The 23,629-nt window shown below is 39.7% G+C and overlaps 1 protein-coding gene across 1 annotated transcript; it reads left to right on the forward strand.

The window, feature by feature from the left end:
• Window positions 1-54: 54 nt before the first annotated feature.
• On the forward strand, window positions 55-23,021 carry glt1d1 (glycosyltransferase 1 domain containing 1). Its single transcript, XM_030737483.1, has 12 exons — window positions 55-258; window positions 674-825; window positions 971-1,076; window positions 3,215-3,266; window positions 4,368-4,404; window positions 4,849-4,905; window positions 15,287-15,385; window positions 17,432-17,481; window positions 19,614-19,657; window positions 20,106-20,226; window positions 20,743-20,841; window positions 22,531-23,021. Exons 1-12 carry the CDS (start codon window positions 191-193, stop codon window positions 22,675-22,677), a joined length of 1,032 nt encoding a protein of 343 aa, XP_030593343.1. The 5' UTR covers window positions 55-190; the 3' UTR covers window positions 22,678-23,021.
• The last annotated feature ends 608 nt before the right edge of the window (window positions 23,022-23,629 follow it).

Raw genomic sequence — 23,629 nt, forward strand, 5'->3', positions numbered from 1 at the left:
CTTGTGTGCACTGCTAAGATGAGCTATCCTTGTTAGGCGCTGCTACGTGTAAGTTACGGACAAGGAAATGAGAGTACAGCTTAGCGAGCTCATTAAAACACAGATGTCCCGCTTGCTGCCGTCAGATTTTCACGAATATTGTGTGTTAAGTAGCTAAATTAGTACGTCAGACCAGTTGTTTAGTGAAGATATGAAATTACTTTTCCTTGCTTGTCTCAGCCCCAAAACTGGGAACCATACTACAGCTGAGAGAATAAGGTAACATGCATAGTTGCTAAGTGTAGCTGGCTGTTATAGCTGCCGCGACTTATTAATTAGCCCGTGAGATACCATGAGGAAATAACGATGTAGTTAACGTAATAAGGGCAGATGTAGGGAAAATCGCATACCTTACTGTGCAACAACTACAGCAAATCAGCTCCAGTAGTCTCATTCAACTACAAGCCTTTATCATGTAATAAGACGCCTTGAAATAGTAGTAGCAGTAAACACGGATGTTGCCAATGGCTTGTTCTTATTAGGAACTGAGCCTAATTTAATGTGATTTGTAACATGTACTTCATGTTAAAATGGCTCCACTGACAAAGTTTTCTAGCTGTAACCACTGTGAATTTGCTCAACCACCCTGTCTTCCTTCCAGCCCTCCATAAGCAAATGTTATCTTTTATTTTAGGTCCTACATTGAATCTGCAGGACACACGTGTGAGCTCAGAGATGCAGGAGAATTTCAGTCTCCCGCTGATGTGGTAAATCTGGTATCTGAAAATCCTCAGTTTGAGGCTGCGCTGGCTATTCATCTTTTCAAAGCAGGCAGGCTTCTCGTGGGTAAACAGACTTGCTGTTATATCATCTGCTTATCTACTGTATGCTTTCAGTCATTTGTACTGTCAGAATAATGGATCTGCAAATGTACAGCTTCCAATCCCACACTGCCTTTTTTGTTTTGTTTTATGTCTACTCTTTACAATAGACATTCAAATACCCTTTGGCGTAATCTTTGGCGGCACAGACATTAATGAAGATGTGAAAGTTGAGCAGAAGCGTGTGGTTATGCAACAGGTGCTACTGAAAGCCAGGTGAGATTGTTAGCAAACTCCTAGTTTAAAAGTTCCTTGCTACAAAGCTAGTACATGACTCTTAGTTGTTTGTGTCACACAGAGGGGGTACACCTTTGTTAAAATGCCTTTGTTGAAGTTTCATTTAAAATAACTGCAGAGTCACAATTTGCATAACAGTATGCATAATGGAGAATATCTTTTCTGCCCCATCTGTTTGCTTTGTTAATTAGAGTAAAAGGCTGCACATTTGTTAACATCTTGTCATAGGACATGGGGCACAGAAGCATGACTAGAGATGGGAATGGAGAATCAGTTCTAGCTGAGAAATTCAAATTGTCCAATCTAGCAGAAGCTTATCAGTTTTTGTTTTTATTACATTTATGCATTGCAAAGCAGTGAGGTCGATCTCAATGCAGGGGAGCTTTTGGAAAACTAAATCAGATGCAAGCCTCTTTTTTTCTGCTGTGTTTCTACAGTGTGTCAAGTCTCAGAGATGATTTTTAAAATGTGCATTGCTATCAGTAAAATCTCATCAATACCCATTCCTACTCATGAGATCAATCACGAATGCATTACATTTTAGATTGCCCACTTCATGGTATACCCTGTAACATATCTGCCATGAGATTTGCTGGTTCTGTGTGGGGGAAAAAAAAAATGTGACTATGATGTCAAATTTGACAGTTATCATTAATTGTGACTTCATCCATGATTAATATCCAGTATGGTAGTAATGTGTCATAACATATTTTTGCTGACTTCCTTTTTATAGAGGTTTGATTCAGATGTCTCCAACCTGAAGTGCGAGCAAGAAGTAAATCCCACCGCTTCCGTATCTTTATTAAAATTATTCACATGAAATTGAGAAGCTTCTAATTGCACTAATCATGTGATTTATTTTTTTTTTTGTCAGTTTTGGATATAACAAGAAATCACAAGTAACACTGCCAGCTCAGTACAAGCTTTTTTCCCCCCATTACATGAATTTCAAGTCGTACAGATGATACTGTCAGTTTTCTTTTGGGGGTGGAAAAAGGGTCTGGATCTATACAAGATATTCCGGCCCCTGGAGCAGTGGCGTGAAGAATCGTAGACTGTATTTAAAAGACGGACGTAGCTTCTAGCTCTGAAAGTGACGTTAATTCAGAATTCATTCTTTCTAATGTCCAAGAGGGAGCGAGTCATCTGGTTGCATAGAAGTCTATGGTAAAATGGCCCTCACCTTAGTAAATAGTTTTCTGATGAGGTATGGTCTCAGTTGCTAGTGTCAAGTCTTACTTAATACAATATAATGTTCATTTTGTAAATTATGATATTCATTAGAGTCAAACAAGAGGATAAAGCAGAGTGTGCCCTATTGGCATGCCTACCTTATGATTGGCAAGTCGCTGCTGAAGCATGCAGCGCTCCTCAGTTTGTCAGTCAGGTCCACCCGTCCCTCATCATGTCTGGTTTCAAAACACTGAGATAGCTTCAATGCACGACCTCGCAAACCACTGCGTGACATCACGGTGACTACGTCCATCTTTAATGTACAATCTATGGAAAGAATGAGACTGAAAGAACTCGCGCTAACCCCTAGTTTAACTGCAATGTTTAATCTAAATCTTATGTCCTAATCTAAGTCTTGTGTCCTGACATCACACTGAATTGTCTCGTTTTCTATGTGATAAAAATAGATAATAAATCTTCCTTCCTTACCTTCCTTCTACAAGAACTGGAGAGAACCTGCTTTAAACATCTCTGTCCACACACCTCCCACTATTAGCGCCATCTAACCCAAACCTTGATCATAAAATTCCATCACCACCCGGGGCTTGTTTGCCCATTTAATAATGCACACTCATGCATGCAAATTAATATCTGTTTTTTGCTCTACATTCCCTTCATTTTCCTGCTTGTACTCTTGCTCTTTTTGTGCTGAAATCCTTTCGCTTCAAGCAACAAGCAGTTTTTTTCTGCTTCCATTCACAGTCTCTGCCTGCAGATTTTTATGTTTTAGTGTTGTTACCGCAGCTTTTTCTTTCCCCTTCATTGTTGTCAAAATTGTTATTACTTGCAAAAGGCTATAATTTACTGCCTATAGTGAAAATTCTTGTTTTGCTGAAATGCCTCGCACAGCAGTGATAATGAAGTGTTTCTTTGTTCCCAATCAGGTTTGCTGTTGCATTTACTGACAAACTGAAAGAAGAGGCAGAGTTATTTTTGGTATGATTATGCTCTTATGTGTTTTGATACACTGACTGCTGTAATTCATAGCTTAGCTGAATCGAGCACATTTTAGACAATCTCGCCGAGGATCGTTGATAGCATCGCACTGGGTTAAACACATGAAAAGTGCGGCATGTAATTTTGCAGCAAAAAGTAGAGAAGAAGAGAGAATTACACTCTCTCACCTCTGCACAGCTAAGCAGTTACAGCTTGAAGAAGTTGTAAATTTTGGATTGTTGATGGCTACAGAAAATTAGACATCCTCCTTCCCCCCATCAGAGGAGGAATGGGCTTTCAGAAGAGGGGGTTTTCAAAGCTGTCCAGCCATGCGACATGCAGTTTCAACCTTGATGCATGATGGTTCACACATGCAAGTATCTCTTTTTACGCATGTGCTATGTAATATGGCCCCAGTTCCATATATTTAAATTCTACTAGAGCCCTTCCACATCAGCCTAATTGCTGCTTATAATAAGAGAAAAAGTTTTTTGTTTACATTTTATGGCATATCCACAGACAACAGGAGCCTGACAGCATCAATAAATACAGCAGAAGGGCTCTGACTATACAAACACAATATCCTGCCCTGTCCCGTAATAGTCTGGCATTAAAACAATATTACAGTGTTTTATTTTCAGATTAGATTCCAGCCGTAGGCTGCAGATTGAGGCAAGTGGAGTGCTTTATCTCTGCCATTTAGTGCTGACAGCTGGTAGACAGGACAGGCACTGAGAGGCATTGCCAAGCTTTTTATTGTGACAGAAAACACACATAGCGGATGGATCTGGTGTGATAACATCCAGTCAATTTCTTTTCCGTCCCCTCTGATTTATTTTGCGGCACCCGCATTATCTTAGCGACTGCTTTCCTGACTCTCTTTTAAAGTTTGTACTCTTGTTTAAATATGCTTGGAACACAAAGAGCTTTAAATGGCTGTCTCTATTGTCGGATATAAAAAGAGAGAAGCACAGTTGGCGATAATCAAATGTAATTTCTATAAACAAACACTGCCAATAATTACTGATTGATTTTAAACACTAATGTGTTTTGTTACTTGTTTTAATCACCACCCCCCACCCCCCACCACCCCCTCTGAAGGTGGCCCAGAGCAGCAAAATCTATGTCCAGCCCCAAGGTAAGTTCTGCAGGATGGACATCCTTACCTGATGCTGTGCATCCCTGACTCGCAATTCAAGTGTTGCACTAATCAGCTTTGACATTTATTTCCTCCATTATCATATTGTCTGCAGCACAGAGTTGTATTTGCTCTTGCCATTGGCCACCGTACCATGTAGGACAGCCCAAATCACTCTTCCATGTTGTTTACCACCGGTATCCTTGTTTGGCAAATAGTGTCCTTTCATAGATTAGACGAGAGCCCCTGGGCCAGCTGCATGGCTGAGCCCCAACCAGCGAAAGCTTAATTTTCAGGCTTGTCCCCAGAGAGTGATCATGCTGAAGTGCTTTTTTTTTTACACAGAACACAAAAATAATATTTTAGATCACTGATAATTTGTTAGCACTGTGCATTATAAGTTTTATCAAGTTCACTATGGCTGTTTCTCTGTTTATATTATAGGCATCCAAACAGAAGTGACTGAGAAATTCTGCTGGACTGAATTCTTGAGGAGCTCAGGTACTATTAGTGCTTCAGGTTGTCGTCATTCCAGGTACACTCTGCATAATGTGTAATCAAGATTGAAAGCTTTAGTTTCAGACGGGCTTCAGTTGTTTTTTTTCAGATTTTATTTGATGATGGTGGAAAAACAGTGATTTATCCAAGGGATAAAAAAATATTGCTATTTGGTGTACAGACCCCTTAATAGAAGAACTTAAATATTGAAATTACTGTTATATGTACAGTACTGTGAAAAAGTCTTGAGCCACTGCTCATTTCTTTATATTTTGCAAGGAAAATGAGAAATACATGCAAATACAGTATATAAGACAAAAACAGAGTTGGTACAATTCTAACAAGCTTGAAAGTAAATATTTGGTGTGGCCACCTTTATTCTTCAACACAGCCTGAACTCTCAACTTTCTTGTAATTTCTTTAACTAGTCTTCAGGAATAGTTCTCCAGGCGTCTTGAAGGACATTCAAAGCTCTTCTTTGGATGTTGGCTGCCCTTTTTTTTTTGTTTTCTGTCAAGATAATTTCCCACGTCTTTAATAATGTTGAGGCTCTGGGGAGACCAATCCATGACTGATAGTGTTCCACTGTGTGTTTTTCTGTCCAGGTATGCTTTTACTACATTGGTATGTTTGGGTTCATTGTTGTGCTGAAAAATTAGGCTATTGCCAATCAGATGCTTTCCAGATGGTTTTGCATGATGGATCAAAATGTGATGGTACTTTTCTGCATTCATAATTCCATCGGTTTTGACACGATCTCCCAACACCACTGACTGAAATGCAGCCCCAAACCATGGCGGTGTCACGGTGCGTGGGAGCAGACCATGCGGTGTGTGTGGAGGCGAGGACCCAAATGCAGGACTCAGGAGCAGCCAGTCGTGAATTAACAGAAGCCAAGCCTTTATTGTGGCTGATAATACAAACTAATAAAACAAGGCAGGTTACAAAACTAAAGAAAACCTAATTTGAGGAAAAAAAACTAAGGAACATGAAGAACGCAGGAAGAAAAACACTGACACAACAGCAAGAATCCAAAAAATGACGTGGGGAAGACTGAGACAATAAATACACAGGAGGGTGATTAGGGAAGTGGCAACAGGTGGAGTGCACAGCTGAACGTAATCACGAAGGAAGTAAACTAAACACAGAGCACAAGAGACAAAGACTGACAAAGTAAAAGAAGAAACACCAGAACATGGAGACAGGAACGTAGACTCTATAACACTGGGATGCGGGCACGTGAATAAACAGAAACACGAAGGAGGAACTAACTAAGCAACTGAAAACAAGATTAAATATACTTAAATGGGAAAGAGGACAAAACGAAAACCAGCAGTCACAAATGAAAACAGCTAATCTTCAGAGGTCCATAAAACTGAAAAACACTGGGTCAGAGACCCAGGACTGTGACAGACAGAGCCTCCATCGTGTATTACAGATGGCTTCAGCAATTTTATTTATATAACGCCAAACCAAAGAGTTGCCTCCAGCACTCACATTCACTGTTGTGCCTCTCTCCTGATCTCCTCCGTACATACTGACGACTTGAATCAGAATTTTCAAATTTGGATTAATCGTTTCATCAGACCTTTTGCCACTGATTTTCAGTCGAGTTATTGTGTAATTTGGCATACCTCAGCCTTTTCTCCCTGTTTCCCTTCCTTAAGACAGCCACCCTTCTACTGACATCATTTCTGACGAGGCTTAGGTGCCTTTTTTATGCTTGAATGATTCATAGGTCAGTGTTAAGTGGCTTAACAGTTTCCAGAGAAAAGCCCGATGAGCTATCTCTAAAGACCACTTTAAAAAATGACAGCAAAGTCTGGTTCCTTGGAAGCAAAATATAAAGAATCTAAAGAAATGAGGGGTGACTCAGTACTGTGTTTTATCTGTTTTTATATCAGATGCTTATTCAGAAAAGCTTTGCTCTGCCTCCTTTTATAAAACAGGTTTAATGGTGGTGTTTTGACCATCTACACAGAGTCTTGTAATATTTTGCAACCATTTGCAACACTGCCTGTGTACAGTGTTGCAAATGGTTGGAACACTGTACACAGGCAGTGTACTGTATGTCTGCTAAAATGTAGCCTACATCCTTTTGTCATGTCAGTTGAGCCACCACACGGACCCCAGTGGGACCAGAATGACAGGCATGCTCCACCTTGACCTGAAATAGGAGTGCACAAAGATACTCTGTTAAATACATCAGTCTGCTGTATAATGTTTCCCTTTTCCCTTCTCTCCACCAGCCTTCCAACTCTCATTTCAATTGCTCAGTAACTATGTACTGTTACTTGGAGCCTCATCCAGACTTTAAATTGTACATTGTAACATGATGTCCATCCCAAGCACATTAGCGCTCAGAGAGAACACCACTGAGTACAGAGACGAACAGTTGATTAATAGCATTCAAGCCCTGGGCAATTTATCACCACATTTCCCATCCGTACCAAGTAATACAAATTTTCCACAGTCGTTTTTCCATTTATTATACTTGAAATAGAAGTCGGCACTACTGTGCCTTTTCAGATGGGATGAAAGCACTGTAAAGTGACTCGTAGTTGTTTTTAGAGACGCAAATATTTTTGCAGTTTTCTGCATCCATGTTACGTTAGGGTGGGGATTTGTCAGGTTTGTTTTTTTTTTTGTTTGTTTTATTTTTGTGGTGGATGTAGGACAGGCATATTTCATATCAGTAAGACGAATGTTTTATTATTTTTGCCAGCTGTTGTAGCACCACGGGGCTTTAATAAAAGAAATCACACACACTGGGTTTTAGCTTGTGTTTGTGTGTGATCAAGACTCGAATGTCATGCCAAGGCAGAGAATTTCATTCAAATAAACTGACCCTGTAGTCTTTACTCTATTAGAAATGTGCCTTTGTCAGGATAACATTGCTTAAGATGTCATTAGGCATTGTTTTTGGGTTTTTTTAGATGTCACTGGGTGTGCGCGGCTTTCTGTCATCTGAAAGATTAGATGCTCCATATCCTGTTTTTGAACAATGATTTTCAAAAGCAAATTTTTCAAAAGGAAATTATTTCATTATCCTCAAACATAACAACGCAGTCTGACAGAAGTAACCTGCCAGTTTTCTTCCTCCTGTTGTCCTCACATACACTCCCAGCACTGCAGAGGGCACTATCCCATGTGTTCATTTGCTCCTGCCAGATCTTGCTGCATATTGATTTACTTATTCATTCCCTCCATCTTGTGTGACATAGATTAATTCTTATTAAATTGTGAAGTCTATGGTATATTAGGCAAGCTCGACAAAGATGGAGGTTTGAGTGTGACGGTATTCTGGGTGGCCACATGCTGCAGTGGAGTGTTGTAAAAAGCCTTCGACTGGTGGACATAAAAGAGCCAGAGTATCCCTCCTGTCTGACTGAAGATACATGACTAGTCTGTATGTGTCTCTGTTTTACCCTTTGGTACCCTCCAAAGGAGCAGACTTGAGCACTGGATTTCAGAGTCGTTCTCTCGATGAAAGTCACTCTCTGTGTGCATATGTCTGTGAAGGTTGTTTTGGGCCCATGCTGTTTGCCTTGTGAGGTAGGGTCAGGGCGATGGATGAAGTACAGCACTGCAGAGTGATACTTTCTAAACACTACATACTAAACACAAAACAAGCAAGGCGTTTGCTGTTTTCCAGTTACAGGGTCCTTCAAGAGCTGTAATGATTATTAAAAAGGTTACACAGGAAGCCTTCAGTGACGTTAACGTAAGTAAAAATCAGAGGATAAGCGACAGTTAACAGAGTGGAAGATGCTAATACCTTACTGTTCGAATCATAGTGATATTTTTAGCCCCTTTCAGATATGCACTCCTCTCTGCTAATCTGTTGAGACATGAATGTGTTAGTTTCATGTTTGAATGTGTAACCTGGACACTAGATCAAGTAAGATTTAGGTATCAGCGTTAACACTGCACGCATGAGTAGTAAAATTGCACGCCCTGAATGCATGCTGTCACATTAACCACACACAGCATTACAAATGTGTGTAATCTCATTGCTCAGCTGACTCAAAGCCATTGTTGTTTTGGAGAATCCCCTAAACAGAAATAATATGAAGGGGAAAAAAAAATTGTGAGACCAGCCTAGTCTAATGTCAGAGCATGTAATAGTCATGAAAAAAACAATCTATTTGTGTGTGTGTGTGTGTGTGTGTGTGTGTGTGTGTGTGTGTGTGTGTGTGTGTGTGTGTGTGTGTGTGTGTGTGTGTGTGTGTGTGTGCGTGTGTGTGCGTGTGTGTGCGTGTGTGTGTGTGTGTGTGTGTGCACGCGCGCACTTCAGAGAGCACAAATTTGTAAGCAGTGTATTTTAGTAGGAAGTATATTTCATGTTAAATAAATGCTATATTTTCACAGAATGTAGCATGTATTTTGTGTGGAGAAAGCAGGGGAAAATTTAAAAGATGTGGCAGCTGTTGTATTTTAACCAAAGCCATGATTTTTTTCCAAGCCTAACCCAGTCATTTTTAATGCCTCAACCTAACCAAGCAACATATTTTTAACAAATGACAGTTTTAAAAATGCTACAAATGACGTGTGAAAATCTGCGACTTGCATGACTCTGGCATGAAGGGCATGACTTGATCCACCATCACAAAGGACACAAAATAAAGTTGGGATTTTATTGTTGAGAAATATTTATTTTTTAAAAAAAAGTACAATTCATGTCTAGCAACACGACTCAATAGATTAAAGTTCATGACTATGTAACAAACTGCCATGAGACCGGGTTGGTGAGGCACTTACTGTCAGTCACTTCCCCGGGGTCTCACTAATGTCACAGAACAGTCAGAGGTGTTCAGTTACGTTTAACAGGCTTTTATTCGGCGCAAAAGACCTTTGAACACAAGGGTTTTAGTTCCAGATTTCAGCACTGGCACTTATAATGTCGTTGAACTGTTCTTCACTCACTCTTTACTCTTAGTTTACTCACAGGTAACTGAGATTTCCAGCCATAAAGCAGGAGTGGACAGGCTTGCAAAGTGCTGTGATGAGCACCACATGCGCATTATTAGCGCAAAAAAAGACTGAAGAAATTATTGTAGATCCCACATCAGTTGGAGAGACATCAGACAGGTCCTTTCGGGGTCCACATTGATAGTGCTGTTACTTGGCACCGACGCATTGGAAAGTGTTTGTGTGAGAATCCATCAGTCTCTCCATTTTCTCCGGAGACTGAGCGTTCGGTGTCTGCAGTAATATTGTCTCTTATAGTGCTACTGTGGAGTCCATCTTATGTTTTGGCATCACCAGCTGGTTTGGAAACCTAACAGTCAAGTCTGAAGCTCAAATTTGTAATCTGGTTAATACGGCAGGAAAGATCATGGAAACAGCAACACCGCTCACTCCCCAAGGCATTTTTGAACAGTCCACTGTTCAGCAGGCTAACACGATGATTTTAGCTGATTCTGTGCAGGCGTTAAACTCTAGGAGGAGGTGCAGGGTTCCTTTGTGTAAGCATAATGGATATAAACCTTTTTGTGCTCCCCTGTCAGTTAAACTGGGAAATGAATAGCACATGTTGAACAGGCAGAGAAGTAGAGATGGTTTGATGTAGCATTATTATTTTTAATTATTTATTTATTGTATCTTTATTCTAAAGCCCATATTTTCTAAAATCTGTTCAGGTTTATGTGATATGTGATACTGTTTGATAGTTTTTGATGCAGCAGTTGCCTAATCCAAGGTGACCCTCTCCTATGGGTGACAATAAAGGGATCTTATCTATCTTTACATCTATTATAGATGTGAAATGTTTACAAGTACAATTTGACAGTAAAGTCTTCACAACTATGAAGCTAGTCTTTGACAGGTCAGATTAATGAGCCTCACAGACTATAATCCAAGAGCGGGAGAGTCACCCGCATTCAAACACGTGGCACAACAGCAATAAACTCATTACTTATAATAAATTATCTGCCATATTAAAAAGTATTGATCAGGATCTGACAGCAGATGACACTGGGCACTGCAGATAGGTGAGCTGTCACACAGTGTCACAGTTTGAGTAATACAGTAATGGTCTGACTCATTTAAATTTTACTGAAGTGTATATTGGTGCATTCCCATAACCACATAAAGGATGTGGCCTCTTTTAATTATCAAATTAACTCTTAAATTATGGCTGCCAAATTAAGAAAACAGTATCCTAATGCACAATATGTTACTTAATATACTGTCAGATCTTTTGGTTAGTGTTTAACATTGAACGAGTACTGTGACTCGCTGCATCATCATCATCGCGGGCATGTCTAAATGCAATTAAATAGAATAATTAAAATGATTTTTAGAATTGTAATGAACTGCAGCACAAATGCTGTTTGACCGGTTGGATGTTTATAGTTTTGAAGCGATGTTCCGCACTCATAGCTCCTGTCATAATGAAGTGCAGTTCCTCCAGGATGGGATTGACCCTAGCATGTTATAAGATGTCAAGCGTAATTCATTTTAACTGAACAAAATGCAATTCATATCACAGTTCATATGTGCAGTCTTGATGTGGTTGTAAAGTAGCTCATCACAGCGTGGCTTGTCTGTCACAAAAACATACTATCTACAGTGGAAGTGTTAATTATTGAAACTTTTCCAATTGGGACAAATTGCTAATAGTTAATAACTGCAATTTTTTTTTTACCTGAGTTTTCAGATGATGTCATTTTTTTTTTTTTTTTTTTTTTTTTTTGTCTAGTCAAAAAAAACTATCACACTGTGCCACTCAGCAGATTAAAGAGGAGCTGTTCAGACAGATACATGCTTTTTTTCAGCAAAGCACACTCAAACACATGCACACATACTGATTAAAGCATTATGGGGCTTGTTACGAATGCCCTTCTGAAATCAAAGGTAAACAAACAAAAATATGTTTTGCATAGATCTCACAGAGCTACAAAAAGAGAGAGAAAGAATATTGCTTCTGGCACATCATATGATTTGTACAATTTGTTTTTGGTTTGATTTTTTTTTTTTTTTTCCCCTGAGGAAAAATGAATTTTGTCTTCAATCCAAAAAAAATCCAAAGATTTTTTTTTTTAATTTCATTGTTTTTTTTGCTCATTTTGACAGGTCTGTGCTGTGGCATGATTCCAGCTATCCTGTATTATTTTCCTGCACCTTGTACAGAGGTACTGACTGGATGTTAAACTTAGCTGACATGTTTTCTCATACTGTGAATCAATGCAAGGAAGTTTGATGCATCCCACAGATGTAAAAGCTTCTCTGACAGTAGGCTCCTAGGATCAGGGTCAGTGCCCAGTCTCCAGGCTGTCATTTTAAGATGCTCTTTAATAGCATTAAAGAGCTGCTTCATCCTTCTGATCTGGACTTATCTGGCAGCAGGGGATTTCACTCCACTGTCACTGTGCTCAAACCATGTGCTCATGTCTCTCTGTGGTTTTATTTCTGAACCGGACAAAGTGTGTACATTTTTTTGACTTGGTTAAAATTGTTTGTGCCATTGTCACTGAAGTTTCTGCAGCATCAGTGATTTTTGCATTTTGGGTCGTTATCAAGCAGGGGAGGCAGGGATTAAAAAAATTGTCTGCAAACAACTATCCATCTATCATTGGTGACATAAAATACTGTCATTTTATTTATTCGTTAGACTTCAGCCAGAGTCTGCTCTGACATAAAGGCTCGGAAATCATTGTTGATAAAGTCTAAGTCGTCTTCTTTCTGCTTGCATTTGACAGTTCACCCAGCTTTTAAATGGATTTCCCCACAGTTGTGTGTATATACAGTCCCTGGAGCATATACACAACGACTTTGATAATCTCTGAACTCTTTTTGTGTAATCAGCAAGTCAAAATTTGTACTTTACACTATTTGATGGATTGGCAAAAAAAAATCCAGACATTCAGGCTTCTCTTACACATCCTATAATGATTTGGACCGGCTTCTGACTCTTCCTCTGTCCTCTGAAGAAGAAAATGTATTCAAAGGCACAAATGTTGACAAGGTTGACACAGATGTTCACATTCCTCTCAGGATAAATTGTCGTTTTTATGAATGCTTAACATTAAATCTGTTGCGACCATCAGTTAAAATTTAATACTAAATACTTTTTAATGACCAATGCCTGATAAAACGAATACTTCTCGCAGCCCTGACACCATCTCCCTGTTTAAAACTGTATAAACTGAACCATAGATCGATGGATGTTACTGTTGTTTGTATGTAAAATAAAGGTCTAGTCAAACCATGTTACACAATGAGAAATAAAGACAGATATAAATATATATATATCTGCTTTAGTTGTATGACTAATCTGGTTAGTATGTGGTTATGAACAGACAGCCACATTACATTAGCCTGTTATAATAAACAACACTTTAATGCCATTTACATTTACTTACATCTAAATTTGGTCTCATTTGTTGCGTGATAAACTTAACGCTCCATGTCAGCATCATAGATCCGGGGATGCATTTGTGAAGTCAGTTACCTCAGTAAGCTATGAAATGGGTTTGAAAGTATGAGATCTGAGTCATCCTTGAGCTACATGTTTTTCTCCAAATTTTTTCTATTAAGAATATTTTTGCTTTATTCCAAACAATAAAGAGATGGTAGGAAACAATCCTTCAGTCATTCCCTTGCTCAAAAGTGTAACAAGGAAATCCAGGGGATGTTCACGAAGTACTTAGAACTGATGTCGAGGTAACATCCATGATGTTCGTTCAGCTTTGATTTTGAATTTTTCAGCTTTAAATTTTCCACTGTCACCATTGAAATGCTTGCTTGGTTACTACATACAATCGAAGTGGATCCATTTAAATGATTGCAACGTGTAAGTGGTTTACTTGTATGTTAAACAGTATGGTATTTGCTCTAAAAAACAAATACAGGCTCAGAATTCAGTTCAGTGAATTTTGCTGTGAAGATTGATTTATTTATTTGTATTTTGTGTGCCTGACTTTGTTTTCCGACATGACAAAATGCTCCACACTTTTTCAGCGGCAGTTTGTTTGTTCCACAGTCCTCTTCAGAAAGATGTATGATAGAAACACTTGTGTGATTTTGGCAGTGCTCTTCTATCAGGCTTCTGGAGACTGGGAGTCAGTTTGTCAGCCAGTATTTTGGTATAACTTTTGGCATTTGTGTTGCCGTGTATAAATGTCATCTTTCCAATACTATCTACATTCTTGCAGCTCATATCATCACACTCCCACCTCTGTGCTTCACTTTTAGGGATGGATTATGCATTCGTTGTTGTAATAACTAACCCCTGTGTCAAATCTATGCACGGGGCTGACTGTACAATTACTGCTCAGTCCATGGCGCCATATTAGGAAGATCACTGAAAAATGTGGCTGTGAAACCTCACAAAGGCATGAAATACGGTAATACACTAATATTGGTGTATTACCGTATTTCATGCCTTTGTGAGCTTTCACAGCCACATTTTTCACTTTGCCCTGCACGACAGACTTCATGCAGTTAACAGGCTAACTGGAACTACTTTATTTCAGTGATTACGGGTTTGCGTGTGACTTATCAGAGGTGTACTCACTTTTGTTGTATTGGCATTTTAATGAGGGGCTGGTATTTTCAATAAAGTTTTTTTTGACGGTGTTTGTTTACAATTCTGTGTAAGGGGAAATTTAAGTGGTTTTGTAAAGAGGTTTACTTACTTGTATATGTGAATGCACAAAAATAAGACCATGAACTGTGTAACGTTGTCATTTCCACTGTCATTTTGACAATGTCATCCATTCTACATTCGGCAGTTATCAAAGTAGTTCTGGTCCACCTCTACTAGGAATGTTTGTGCAAAAAGGCAGCACAGTGTCGCTGTCCTTTTAAAGTGAAGGCTCTCTTGACTAATGTAGGTCTGACACTGACAGGCTAGGTTGTGTGTTGCCTTTATTATGGGGCTGTGTATTAGGGTCAGGACTTTTATCTGTTGCCTTTGCCAGGTCAGGTGCCGAAAAGTAGCTGCTGGCATTGCGCACAGTTGTGTGCCTGCCAGTTTCTGATAATCTCTGGATTGAATGTGATAGTTGGATGATATTGGAGAAGAGCTGATTCCCCAGTTAAAGCCTGATTCTCCAGATGTTTGATGTTAGCTTGATATTGGCCCGGCAAATTTTTTATTTAGAGCTATTCAGTGAGCAAATTGTCACCCAAATATTCAAGTCTGTAGTTATGATGGTGCATTACACACTGATTAGGGTGCGACCTTCGAGTGTTTTTTTGTAGACTGTTTCCCTGCTGATCAGAGAATTGTGCGAGCACATTAGTCACTGCTGTCTTATTTTCTTCATGACCTTGGGTGATGTATTGCTTTCATTATCTGCTGATGTACTTGGGATGTTCATTATGCAGTGTTTTGATATTGTGGGGGTGTCTTTCTGTTTGTCTGGCTTCTCTCCAGGTATAAGGACTGAGCATGCGGATGAGCTGCGTGTCTTCTTATTGGTCTGCGGCCTCAGAAGAGTCAAGGACCCCCTCTATTTGGTGGACGTTTTTTCAAGTATGCTAATTCATTATGTGATATTGTTTAATTTATTTCAGCACATTGGCTATAAAATGCAGAACTGATACACATCAAGCTGGCTAAAGGAGGCCATCTAGCTATGTGATCAAACCAGTCCCGATGCCTGTCAGTTTTCAGACCCCACCTATTTTTGAAAGTAGAAATACATCCTTGATTATCGATACCCAATTTGATACCATACTAAAAAATTAACTCCTTTATTCTAAAGTTATTTTAAGTCACTAATGTGGTAGAAGACTGTTGATTAAAAATGTTAACATTATATTTTGTTGACAGAATGGAGACTAAAATATAAGGATGGTTACCAAGTAGCCTTCTAACATTACTACAAAGTGCAAAGGAAAACAAAGCAAGTACTGTTGCATTTTTAGATTTTGGGTATTGAAAAAGTATCATAGGTACTGGTTCTGGTGATATGCTAAATGTACACCAGATAAAGCTACCACAGTTCCCTCAGGCAGGCTTTTTTGTAGTCTTCAGTAATAGTTCTACAGGCTTCTTGAAGAACATTCAGGCAGAGCAAAAGTCTTTTTCCATGGCCTCACCAAACTCCTCCCACACACGAGTTTTTTGCTTCTGCCACCGCCCAAGCTGCGTTCCACTTGGCCATCCAGTACCCATGAGCTGCCTCAGAGGTCCCACAGGCTAACCAAACCTGATAGGACTTGAGCTTGATGGCTCCCTGCACCTCCGGTGTCTACCATCTGGTTCAGGGATTACCGTCATGACAGGCACCAACCACCTTGCAGCCACAGCTCCATGCGGCAGCCTCAACAATGGAGGTGCGGAACACGGTCCATTCAGACTTCTCTTGGAATGCTGTTGAAGTTCTGCCAGAGGTGGGAGTTGCCAGGCATTCCCAGCACACCCTCACTATATGTTTAGGCGTGCCAGGTCTGTCCAGCATCACCTGATCCAACTCACCACCAGGTGGTGATCAGTTGATAGCTCAGCTCCCCTTTTCACCTGAGTGTCCAGCACATATAGCTGCAGATCTGATGATATGATTATGAAATTGATCATCTACCTGCAATCTAGGGTGTCCGGGTGCCACGTGCAGTTATGGACATTGTTATATTTGAACATGGTGTTTGTTACAGCAGATACTGTATCATGGAGAACAGAGCAAGATTGCTCCCCAGTCAGAGTGAAATAGATTTTATCCATCTACAGGATGAGAGACTCTCTGGACAAAAGTTTAACTGACATCCAGCATCAGGGAAGCACAAGACAGCATTAACGAGGGCAAACTGGTTAGCAAAAAGAATGTTCATTGGTGAAATAACCAAATATATTGACGTGTACTGTGCTTCTGATCAAAGGTTTTGTTTGTCTTACCTGATAGCATTGTATCTTAAAATTACCTTTATGGTAGTTACCGCTGCAGGAGGGGGTCACCAAGGCCACATTTGCTATGATGTCATGTGTCAATAGAGCGAGAGGCAGCCTTTTTAGCCAGCTTAACCTTAAAGCCTTTCTTACTGTATTTATGTAGTAAACTGCTGTAGAGGCAATGTCCTAATCAATTAAATCTCCACAGCTGAGTTTCAGCTAAATGAAAGTGTTTGTGTAAGTGCAGTGGTGCAGCTCATTCTCATTTTCTCAGGTCGTGCCTTCATGATTTTTATGTTTTTTTTTTTCTTTTCATGATGGAAATCCTGTATATTTTATAGATATTTAATATTCTTAGCTGTAATAATTGCTTCTGTTTAATATGAGTGGGGTATTTTTTCAAGTTTCCCTATATTTTCTGTGACTTTCACAGCATGCAGTTATTGTAATGAGACAGCACTAGAGGGCGTCAACATTGTATATTAATGTTTAGAAGAGCAGTTAAATTTTCATATGTCCATTCTTGGAATTAGCATGTACTATCCACATGCTGAAAAATGACACCATAGTGCATTAAACAAGTGCAGCTTGATGCAAAACCAGCTTCACTTCTTTTGACACGTGTTCATTTAAAAAAAACAAACTGCATTGTTGTTGTTTACATTGGCAGTTATATTTTATCTTTTTCAGAGTGGCATTGTGAGAATTTGCTGAATGTATTAGTCATTATTGGGCCCAAGGTAAGTAAATAGTCTTTATATATAGGTCTGGGGGAGTTTTTTTTTTTTGCTTTGTTTTTTGGTATGTTTTTGTTTTTTTCCTTTTCTGCCATGTGTCTCACTCTGTTCTCTCTACTGTCACTCTGTGTACTGTTGAAATTACCTAGAAACTTCCCCCAGGAATTGAGGCAGCCTCTAATTGGATAGAGCAGAGATACAGGCTTTAGTTGTTATGCTGGAATTAACGGGCAGTGCTGGAAGGAAATGTCTTCTGAAAACTGGGGAAGGGTCAGCTGTAGTGCTGGTTTGTTTTTGTGTCCGTCTCACTACTTGATATACTGATGCATTGCCTGCTTCCGATTAGCACTTGCCTTTGGCTAATGACCTGTATAGAGCACACTTATTTTAATGCTCATAAATGAGGATGTATCTGCATGTGTGTTGGCAACTTAAGTTACAGGTTTGCTGCCCTGGCACAAATAATTATATTTCTGTCCTGTGTATCTCCCTGAAATATTGCACACTCAGGTACAGGCTGTGTACCTTCATGTCAAACAGTACAAATAAATAACAGGAAACTAGTAATTGAACTCTCACAGGCTGCTATGAATAACCTTATGCATCAATCAACTAGTCTTTCAAGCAATCAAATTTGAGGTTTTTTATATATTTATATATATATATATATATATATATATATATATATATATGGTTGCAGTTTTATGTTAAAATTTATGTCATATCCCAGGGAACAGCAGCAACCTCAGTTCTTTTTTTTCTGTTTTATTTCCAATTTCTCACCCATTGTTTTCTCTGTGTGCATGTCTCCTCTTCCCCCTGACTTGCTTTGATATAGCATCAATGTACAGTACTTTAGCGTCTGTTCTTTCTTTCAAACAGTGGTCTCAGGCAAAAGGTACGTTCTGCTTTAGTTTTGCTCAGAAACAGCTCAATTAGGCATGGCCACGGGCTTGTATGCACCATCTTACTGCCGCTTCCTGCTTCTTGCGAGGCTTTGCTGCTGTTGTTTGATGAAACGGTTCAGTCGAAGCAGAAACGTGATTCATCCTGACACGTCTGAATCACAGGCGTGTTTGTTTAAGGAATGGAAAGATATTATTAATTTTATTCTAAAAATGTTTTCGTATGACAGCCAGATTCCCCCTGCGTTAATTTACGGATTTTGTTTTTTGTAGAACAGTGCCGAGCAGATTAAAGAAGTAAAAGGAAAACAAAAACAAATCTAAAACTGCAAAGAGGACGTGCAATGAGACATTCCTTGCTCAGGCTGTCATGACATCACAGAAATCAGTACCGCTACTTCATTCAAGTAATAAGCGCTCTGGCTTTGCAGCATCTGTCATTAAGAGGAAAATTCAGGTCAGTTTGTCAGTGATGACACATCTGACTTCTCTGTAAATGGGCTTTAAATTACCAAGTAAAATAAATCCAAAGAATTCTAAAAATGCAGTTTTAGCTCTTGTAACATTAGCAGGCTTTGCACCTTATTTATTTGTTGACAGCAAATAAATTTAAATCTATCTTTCTCAAACAACAGTGGAGGTATGACAGATTTATTAGAATAACCAATACTGAAGCCTTCTCCTTATGACTGAGCTTGTGTTTCTTGACTGACTATAGGACAGTGTAGGCTGGGCTTAAACCATGTGTGTGTGCCAGTAGATCCTACGTCCTGATCTGCCCCCTGCTCATTTTATGATTTCTGTTGAATCCCAGATCGTTCCAGGATACAGTCATTTATTTATTTTTTAATACGTCAGCTAATTTGATGAAGGCATTGCGTGAGCTATAAAATAAAAGAAACAAAGGTAGCAGCTTGCTTAGTAGCATCTTTGACCCACATTCCTATGCTTTGACTTTTCTGTCTACAGGCTAATGCATATAAATCCTACATTGCAATTAATCAGATTGGCCGCCCTGCCCACCCTGACCCCAATCTCTGAAAATACAGGATTTCCTAAGAATGATTTCTCATGATAGAAGTTTTTAATTATGTCCTTCTTTATTTTATATCCTTGCAATTAGGGCACTGCAGGCATCCTTGATAAAGACTGAGTTTCTGACAGAAAAGTGGTTTCACATGTTTTGGTCATTTTTGTATCTTTGTTCTGTTTTTTTTTTTTTTTTCTCAGATTGACCCTGTGCTTACTGCTGAAGTAGAAGCAGTTGTTAAAAGGTAGGCCTTCGGTTTTCCTTTGTGTTTGAACCGGCAGATTTGTCTGTCTAATTGCCAAGATTTACCTTCTTTTGAGACTGCCAGCCTTTGTGTTTATTTTATGCTGTGCACAAATGCATTGAAACAAATGTAGCTTACACTCATCCTAACATAATGTGAACAGAATATAAAGTAGCGTAGAGCACCAAGGTCCTCTTTTTATTATCTGTCCTCCCACACTCAAGTCTTGGCTGATCTTTCAGTTTTTCGCCACAGGCCTTCACCACAGCAGAGATCTTTGCGGCAGGAAGCTGCCCTCTCTGCTTAAGACTTTACCTGGATGCTCTGTTCATGTCACACATTGTGCAGCTGTGTTTCTTTGCCTGAGCTTGTCACTGCTGGTCAGCATCATTCACGCCTCTGTGAACCCTGAGTCACACCAAACTGAGTTTTGCCACTGCTTCTACAGAACAGCAGGGGTCTTCTTGGCCCAGGAGAGGTGTCAACAGGAGCTTCACGCTGCCATGAAAAGGTGCTTCGCTGTGGTCAACAGCTCTATTTCAGAGGGCATGTCAGCAGCCATCTTGGAGGTAAGCATCTTTGAGGATCATGGGTAATTGGACAGTGGGGCAATAAGATGTTCAGAAATCTGCAAGAATAACAGTTCGATAATGGTAGTTTGATTTATCAGGGCATCTACTCAGAAGCATTTTTGAAAAATCTAAACCCTGTGAATATCTTACACTGTTTGTTGTTGCGCTATAATGTTATCCGGCCACTTCAGGGACGATTACCCAAATTAATTGCTTGACTCCAATCTTCCCATTCTTGAGCGAGCAAATCCTCTTAATCTTTTTTAAACACAGCAATTAGGACAATCCACAGTAGGCTTAAAGTGTTATTAGTTTGTTAGCATGTTTCACTTAACAAGGTATTATCTTGTGCAGATTGTTAATTCTTTAAGTGAACTGAAGAGCAGAATGGCAGTGCTGTACAATATCCAAAGTACTGGAGTGATTGCTTCTTAATAGTGACAGAATAGGCAGGAACACTTTGCCTTTGACTTCATATTTAATGTTTTTTTGTGTTTTCTTCTGCTTCGCCAGGCCATGCATCTTGGGGTACCTGTGCTGGCTAGAGATATTCCAGGAAATGCGGCTGTGGTACAGCACGAGGTCACTGGCCTTCTGTATTCTTCCCCTCAGGTATAGATTGACCGACCAGCTCTGTAGTTAAGCTAAGCGCTGTAGTCCATAAACATACAGATTGTTTTTGTGGACTACAGAGAGGATAAACTGTTGCTAGGGCTACAGGGACTCCTTTCACCTCAACTGACCAGAAAAGTACACACTCATGTTAAGTAGTACCAACACACTGACGCAGGACGACTGGAGGATTTTATGCTGTGTTATAGAAAGTCTCACACTTTTAATCAGAAAAAATCTTAACTTTGCATCATTTTGTAAACTTTGTACTAGTTTTATCAGTCTAATCGAAGCAGGTAAAATATAGCAAAAGGCACCTTCTTCTGTTATTTTATGTTTCCTCAGGTGCTTGGATTAGAATCAAAAAGTGCACCCTTTAGGGACAGAACAAAAGATACCATATTACCACATAGTGATGCAACAATTAGCAGCAAGGTGGAAAGTAAGTAATCCCCCTTTGAGAGCTTCTCAGTCTGATATTCAATGAGGTTTAATGCAATGGGAGATAACATAGGATAAGGCCAACTGGCAGGGCTTAAGCATTGTATTGTCAAGACCATGCTGTAGCGTGATGTTGTTGTAATGGTGGAGATAATTCCTCTCTGCACGTGTGCTCCACTGAGCTGCTGGTAGGAAGCTCACACAGATGGTTGCAGCAACTTGGGTCGGATAAACTAGGACCTCAGCCAGGACTGATGGGCAGTGAGCGCTAGTCTTTGAGCCACTTTTGCAGCACCTCCCATGCAGGAGTTTTTGCGTGCTATAAAATCGTTCCTTATTTTTTCAAACAGTATTTCTTGATCTTTAAGCTGCAATTGCACGAGGAGTGTATTAAGAAATGAGTCGAGCAAAGCAAACACAAAAGCACTCATGAGCTTTAAATAGAAAAAATGGCCCGTCCTGTCGGGCTCTATAATTTGCACCAAGAGTGAAGTGAATATAAGCGCGCCTCTCGTAAGTTGCGCTTTAATCCTTTTGCTGAGGATTTATAGCCCTCATATGTCCATACAGAAGAGTTGTTTCCCACCGAGAGGCTCTCCAGACATAATCACATCACTTGAAGTGAAGTAAAGCAAAATGGCCTGCTGACTGGCAGTGGCTAAAACTTTGTGTGCCCATTGGCTCACTGCAGCAGTGAATGTTGGCTGTCATGTTGCAAGAACACTTCAAGGCACTTTGACTTCATTTTGTTGGAGGCTTCTTACAGCCTGCTGGGCCAGCAGATGAGCAACTAGGATTCTGGATGCTGAGTGGCTGGACCTCATTTCAGTGAATAGGCAATGGTGTTAGTACTCCTTTTTTAATTGTTAACTGTTCTTTTATCCTCAGCTTTTCTCTTCCATGTTCCCATCACGGATGGTTGTACAGTATTTTTTTAACTGTATCACTTTGTTTGTTTTTCTTTTTTACATAAGCAAATGAGAGGTGGCAGCTATTAGGATAGAAAAGGGGGTCTATTGGGCATCCATATTTAGATATGGAGCCACAAATATCTCCATCCTTTGGCTATGTAAAGACACTTTTGAAGTATTTGCTAATCAGTGCACAGGCTTCTATCTGAGTTCTGTTCTTGTGCCTTGGATTATCGTTTATGCTCTTAAAAAAAACATATCTCCAGGCACCTTCACTGGCAAGCTTCAAGTGGCATTTGGCAGTGAAGGAGACTAATTTTGCCTTTATCCTTGCCAGGAATTTGTGCATCAATCTCAGAGGCTGTTGTCAGATCATGAGCTGAGAAAGAGAGTGGTGAGGAATGGAAAACTCTGCGTGGAAATGCATCATGGCGTGAAAGAGGAGAGAGAAACTTACCAGCGACTTGTGGACACTTTGCACTGAGCACATTAAACCACAATCTGTATACTTCCTCAGGGTTTTCAGAAGGGGGGAATAGAGCGTGACACCACTGTATCTATGTTGCACAGGTATAATTATGGCAGGTGTCTGGTCGCATAATAATCCTGTTTTATCTGTGTTACCTAACTGAAAATTATACTGAAGAGTGCTTTGAACCAAAGACATAAGATATTTAAGATGCACTGTTATTTATGGTTTAATTGTGACAAAGGCATGGATACTGTATTTATTCATTCTGCTTAATAAATGACTGGTTTTTAATCTTAAAATGCTATGATAGTTTGTCAGACTTTTCCAAATGAAGTCCAAGATCTTTCCAGGCTATACTGCCCCTTTGTTTTGTTTTGTTTTTTTAATAAAGTGCCATAATTGGGTTACACAAATTGAGTGACCCAGCAAAATTTTGTTTAAAAGGTAGAAGGGCACAAAAGGTCCTTTTTGTTTGCTCTTACAAAGGTTGATTTTTCACAACATACTGCACCATAAGCACTATATCAAAAATCTGTAAAATCAAGAACAGCATTAGTCCAGACAGTCCACAAAGACAAGAACAGTCACAATCCCAGCATGGCATTGCTCAGTTGATGCTGTTCTGTACATCCGTTTAAGCTGCTTCAGCCTGCTCACACTTGCTACACCCCTTCAAGCCGCTTTGCAACCGACCTTCACCCCAGCTCAACTTTTCATGCTTGACTTATCTTAAATATCTGTTTTCACTGATACCTGGTTTGTTCTTGCTGCTCTCACAACCTCATGCAGTCCACGTATCCATGCGGAAAGGTGGGAGGGGGTCCCAGAACAGAACCGTGTTTCCAAATGTGAAGTACTGCAGATGGAAAAAATCTTTTTTTTTTTTTTTTTTCTTCTGGATTATAATGAAACAATATTTGAGCAGCAATTCTGTAACACAAGTGGCTGGTCCTTGACAGAAAAT

This window comes from Archocentrus centrarchus, chromosome 9 (genome assembly GCF_007364275.1).
Source record: "Archocentrus centrarchus isolate MPI-CPG fArcCen1 chromosome 9, fArcCen1, whole genome shotgun sequence".
NCBI classification, from domain to species: domain Eukaryota; kingdom Metazoa; phylum Chordata; class Actinopteri; order Cichliformes; family Cichlidae; genus Archocentrus; species Archocentrus centrarchus.